The sequence below is a fragment of the Spinacia oleracea genome, chromosome 5 (assembly GCF_020520425.1).
Source record: "Spinacia oleracea cultivar Varoflay chromosome 5, BTI_SOV_V1, whole genome shotgun sequence".
NCBI lineage: Eukaryota > Viridiplantae > Streptophyta > Magnoliopsida > Caryophyllales > Amaranthaceae > Spinacia > Spinacia oleracea.
The window spans coordinates 3,402,087-3,407,397 of record NC_079491.1 but is presented as its reverse complement, the minus strand read 5'-3'; the positions used below and the strand labels follow the sequence as shown (position 1 = coordinate 3,407,397).

At 34.9% G+C, this 5,311-nt stretch overlaps 1 protein-coding gene across 7 annotated transcripts; it reads left to right on the top strand.

Annotated features, from left to right (window-relative positions):
- The first annotated feature begins 1,080 nt into the window (after positions 1-1,080).
- On the top strand, positions 1,081-4,971 carry LOC110777067 (uncharacterized). 7 transcript variants are annotated; one of them, XM_056828575.1, is made up of 7 exons: positions 1,081-1,203; positions 1,355-1,435; positions 2,532-3,123; positions 3,438-3,570; positions 3,697-3,901; positions 3,990-4,523; positions 4,679-4,971. In XM_056828575.1, the coding sequence occupies exons 3-6, from the start codon at positions 2,930-2,932 to the stop codon at positions 4,076-4,078; spliced, it is 621 nt and encodes a 206-aa protein (XP_056684553.1). In that variant the 5' UTR covers positions 1,081-1,203; positions 1,355-1,435; positions 2,532-2,929; the 3' UTR covers positions 4,079-4,523; positions 4,679-4,971. The 7 variants fall into 7 exon arrangements, with proteins under 7 accessions (XP_056684553.1, XP_056684554.1, XP_021837368.1 ...); XM_056828576.1 differs by lacking the exon at positions 1,081-1,203 and having other exon boundaries at positions 1,212-1,435; positions 2,532-2,810; positions 2,967-3,123; XM_021981676.2 differs by lacking the exon at positions 1,081-1,203 and having other exon boundaries at positions 1,212-1,435; positions 3,990-4,288; positions 4,398-4,523.
- The last annotated feature ends 340 nt before the right edge of the window (positions 4,972-5,311 follow it).

Sequence of the window (5,311 nt, the reverse complement as noted above, 5' to 3'; positions counted from 1 at the left end):
TCTCCATGATGGGCAAGCAAAACATATTAAGGGGTATTTTCGTAAATAAATTATCAAAATATACAATCCACATATTTAAATGTACAATCTCTTTTTATATTAAAATTATTTTCTTTTATTTTTAGTTTTTAAAAGTATCATATTATCAATTAGATTGTACATTGCAATTAGATTGTATATTGTTCACCATTTTTTTTAACTTTTTTTTTGAGGGGATATATTGTTCATTATAATTACGAGAATGCTACTGAATATGCCAATTAAGCAGATTAATTTGAAATTTCTCCATCTACATACACAAGTTAAAATAAGTTTAAATGTACATAAAAAAAATACAAAATTCCGATCCTAATATAACATATAGTTCACCCGGGTGCACAATGCTCACTGTGCACCCTGTTTTACAAAGAACATATAGTTCAAATACAAAGAACATATTGTTCATACCCAAAGAACATATAGCCAATGAACATATAGTTCAAATTCATAGAACATATAGTTTAAATATTTCACTAGTACATGTACATTGAAATCGTTCTCATTGTTCATTAGATTTTCAATAAATGTTCAACGGGGTGCACAATGAGCAATTGAGCACTGTGCAACCGGGTGTATAATCCAAATTGCGAGAGCCTCGTTAATATAACTTGGACGCGCCAAATTTAGAAGCTTTTAATGGAAAAGGGAATTGGGGAAGAAAAGGGTTTGGGTTGGCGCAGAGGTGCTCATCGTCTAAGGCCCTATTTGGTTCGATATTAGTAAAGGAAGGGAAGAGAAGAGAAAGGAAGGGAAGAGAAAGGAAGAGAAAGGAAAGGAAAGGAAATAAAATATATTTTCCCATGTTTGGTACGATGAAAGAAAATGATAGGAATCTCATGTTTGGTACAACATTAGTAAAGGAAGAGAAGGGAAGGAAAGAAAAAAACGTGTGTTTAAGCTTTAATATTTTGTTTGACAGATTTAATTTTTTCTTTTCTTCCAAATTCCTCCAATTTTGAGATAAAAGGAAAGTGAAACTTTTATACAGTGAGCTTTCCTTCCAATTCCCTTCATTTCCTTTCACTTCCCATATAATTTTTTGAACCAAATATAAGAAACATTATTTTTCCTTCCCTTTCTTTTCTTTTCCTTCCAATTCCTCCCAACCAAATAAAGCCTAACTCGAATAAATGCACATGAATTCGACACCGGAAATAAATCCAGGTACAGTTTTTATCATCATTCTGCCTTTTGATTTCGATTCCAATTTCACAACTAGGTTTGGTATTGTAGATGTCGAGTTGCAATTTCTAATCAATTGGAATTGCAGAACTTGATTTTTGTGGATTCATACATTTAATTTTTTTGTTTTTAGACCTATACTTGATGTGCGGAAAAGGAAGGCGGTTCGATTGAGCAAAGATGTCGACTCCAAACGTCGCGAAAATAACAATGGGTGAATTTTTCTATTAAGCACCTTAATTTATGCATCATTTCAGGGTTTTCTTTTTGGTTTTTGTTGCGAATTTGAACATCGTTAACAGGGTTTTTCCATTAAGTAATGATAAAGTGTGAGCTACTGTATAATTGAGTTGGTTGTGCTTGTGAATTTGTTTGTTTTGATTGGATTTATTGAATTTATTGAATTTAAAGCCTTTTATGTGGGGGGATTGGCAAATGAACCATGGATCAGCTTTTAATTGGGGATTCAGTTCATAGATTCGATTGTGTGGGTTGGTTAATAGATGATCTCATTTTCATGTGTTATTTTTCCTGTGCTAAGAAACTCCTTAGTGTAGGGCAAAGATAATTACATGTTGCAACCAGTTACTGTGTAGAAAAGCAAGGAATTCTGGAAATCAAATATATACAAAATTTTTGTAATTGGTTTCATTAGATAATTGTTCTGCATTCTAATGCCAATATTTTCCTCCATTTATGTGATATTTTTGTTTATTTGGTAGTCTGTGTATCATGAATGTAATCATTGTTATTATAATACGACTAGTAATTTGATTTCTTCCACAAGTATATTTGGTGTGGTCTTATTAGATGTGGGATTGGAAACATGAGTCTGTTTTTAGTTGGGGATACTGATCACCCCATATTCAATTCATTGTATTCTTACAAGTAGTTTACGAGCTAGATGATTGAGGGCTGAAAGTATGCAAGTCATACACCGTAATACAATACCTTTTTCCATATCCAGTAGACACGTTTTTCTGATCATTGTGTTCTTGAGTCTTGACCACTTGATTGAGTTGGCTGTCTTATGAAGATAGGGTAAGCTACTAAGCAAGGTTTTCAAGCCTTTATTTATGAACATAGGCCAAGTAAAGTTTTTATGAACCGAATAAGGATTAAGATTAAGGAAGGTACACACGTACGTACACCTGGCTAATTGGCTATATACTCTTACTAGTAGCTTTATCTTGTTTTTTAATTGCTCTTGCTTACTAGCTCCTCGTTACTCTTTATGTGCACTCTACTGATTGAGCTTTAGTATGGGAGTAAATTTATATACTGACATATTTGGTTATAATTTTGTTTAGTGTCATTTTGTCTGACTTTGACGACAAAGATATTGACGTGGGATCTGAAGCCGTTAAGGAGAAATATTCAACCGTAGCTTTAAATGAACTTGGAAACAGAGAATTTGAGCTTCTGGAGGCTGGCCCTCTCGCCGTAGGATATCTTTCTACAGGCGACCGTATCTTGCATTTGAACTTCAAGGTTAAGGAAAAGGGCGTATCCGGTGTGCAGACCTTTTTTTCTGAGCTGATAGAAACTAAAAAAAGTACTCTGCATGGGGACAAGTGACATACTACCAGGTTATACACTCTTTGAACCCATGTATACTTGATTACTTGATCTCATTGTTCTACTCTCTTGGTGTGGATGACTTTGTTTACTATGTAGTAGAAAATTTCTGCACTATCATTACCATTAGATGATCCTTTTTGCCATTTCGGTTACACTTGTTGCAGAGAAAGCTGATACTCACGGTTGCCTCTATTGTTGTTCTCGCGATATTCACCATCCTGCTGACATCTGTAGCTTCCGAAGTGGCGGGGAACCTCATTTTGATACCTTGTGTTCCAAACTCAAGGAGTTCAATAAGTACTTGGAGAAGGGTATACTGAGGTGGTTGTTTTCTTTATTGTTAACCAATTCTTTGGTATTACTGTACTAATTATCTTGCATTTTTTTTACTGATCTTCCTTACTAGCTTCATATAGCTCTATCATTTGTGTTCTGAATGTTATATTATGGTTGTCCATAATCTGACTTGATTTAGTCAAACAGTTAGATACGGATAGGATTATCTTAGTTGAAATTCACTACTCAACTAGTCTACAAGGAAGTGGATATAAACTATTTTTAAGCTAATTATTTTGTGAAATGTTATTGGCATGAATATGTCCTGATTGAATGTCGTTTTTTCAATTGCTAAAAAGAAAACGCAAAGACAAAGAAGACCTCTCTCTTAGGTTCCCGGATCTCGGACTCGAGTACAGGGGCAACAACACTTGTACGGACATGATAGCTAGAAATGCATCTGTAGCCTTGCGCTTGTTCAATGGAGAGAAGGTGTGGTTTTCTTCTCCTGAAAATAGTTCAGTTCCCATTTGTTGTATTGCCTTGTTTTTTCGTGGGTCCACGTAATTATATTATTATATTATTAATATATACCTGGCTTATGAATGAACTTTTCAGGGTTCAAACTTTGAGCTTGTGAAGATTGGCCGGTTTGAAATAGTAGTGTTGGGGTTTGGGTTCCTCCAGCATATGAACTTTGAGGCAAAGAACAAAGACGATCCTGATGCTGAGGTGATGACTTTTTTTGCGGAAGTGATCAGAAGGGCCAGATATTTCTTCGTTGACTTTTGCCAATGCTTGGGCCCATCTTTTCTCCTACCAGGTATATATATATATATATACTTGAGTGGATGGTTATGTCATTAATATCTCGACTGTAATCTTATAGTACATGATTGATTATCTTTCAGATGAAGCTGAACTTAAAGGTTGCTGTTACTGTAAATGTATTCATCATCCTCCTGGTCCCGGGTACCTCATTGGCCGGGAATTAGACTGATGAAACATTAGCTGGGTGTTGTAGGTCACAATGGAGACTGAAACGAGATCAAGATAGATGTGTGAATCTATCTAATTATGTCAGTGAAGATGAAACATTAGCTGGGTTTTGTGTATGTGGTTGACTTGTGAGCTATGAGTATTGTGTCTGTTTGCCGTTTCTTTAATATTGTTTTGATGACAGAGTTAATGTTTACGTAAGATGGTAAAGGTAATACTATCACTTGATTATTTATGCTCTTCTAGTCTTCTTTGTCCCATATTGTGAGATCCAACCTCATTGTAACTTTGTGTAGTTATCTTTATACTTGGTAATACAGGAACATTCACTGCAGTTTCCTTGTTGCTTGCTTTGAAGGTTTACAGCAACTGTCAACCTTTGTGTTGTTCATAATATACTCCCTGTAAATATGGCGATGATGGTAACACATCATGCTTCATTGAAGGTGAAGGTTCTTGATAATTTCCTGAATCGTTCATTATTCTTCTGATTTTCACCTGCTGATTTAATTATAATTTATTTCGCCGTTTTTTTAGTTATTAATTAAGCAGTTTAATGTTGTTATAGTTTGATCATGTTGAGTATATTTGACTATGTCAGGAATAAAATAGTGGTATCATACAACTGCAGGTGGAGAAGTGATGGTTTCCCGCTTCTGGAAGAAAAAGAAAACATTTCCAGTACTTCAATATATCTTCTACTTGGATAGATGTTTTATTTATTTTATTTTCGGATTTATTTTATTTTATTTTATTTTAGTTTATGTTTTATTTTATGTTTTATTTTGTTGTTCCTGGTGAGAAAGGTGATTCAAAATATTGTGTAAAGAGCTGTTACCGCGTTTAAAGTTGGCAAATGGAACTGATTATGAAGGAGTTGTTCCTTAAGAGAAATGTTTTGCATTGGATTGTAACTTGCATGACAATTGACAAGTGGAAAACGAAAAATGATAGGTTAATGTCCTACTTATTGTACTTCATAAAATAACTTACTTCCTATTGGGCTTGGTCTCGTTTTTTTTGAAAAAACACGACAAGAAACGGAACCACCTGACTCAGTACGACGAAGCACGTTAATTGGCTAAATTAAGCTTAGGCACAAAAGCCCAGCCCGATACAAGGGCGCGTGGCCTTGGGTCGTGTCTGAGCCTTCTTCCTTAAATTATTGGCCCGGACAGGCATGAATGAACTGAGCTTGGCACCACCCGGTCTGACACGACAAAGCATGTTAAAT

Excerpts from the sequence above, each read along its gene's own strand:
- LOC110777067 (XM_056828575.1), top strand. The coding sequence starts at position 2,930 with ATGATCCTTTTTGCCATTTCGGTTACACTTGTTGCAGAGAAAGCTGAT. Across the intron at positions 3,124-3,437 it reads TTGGAGAAGGGTATACTGAG|AAAACGCAAAGACAAAGAAG; the intron begins GTGGTTGTTTTC and ends ATTGCTAAAAAG. Across the intron at positions 3,902-3,989 it reads CCCATCTTTTCTCCTACCAG|ATGAAGCTGAACTTAAAGGT; the intron begins GTATATATATAT and ends ATTATCTTTCAG.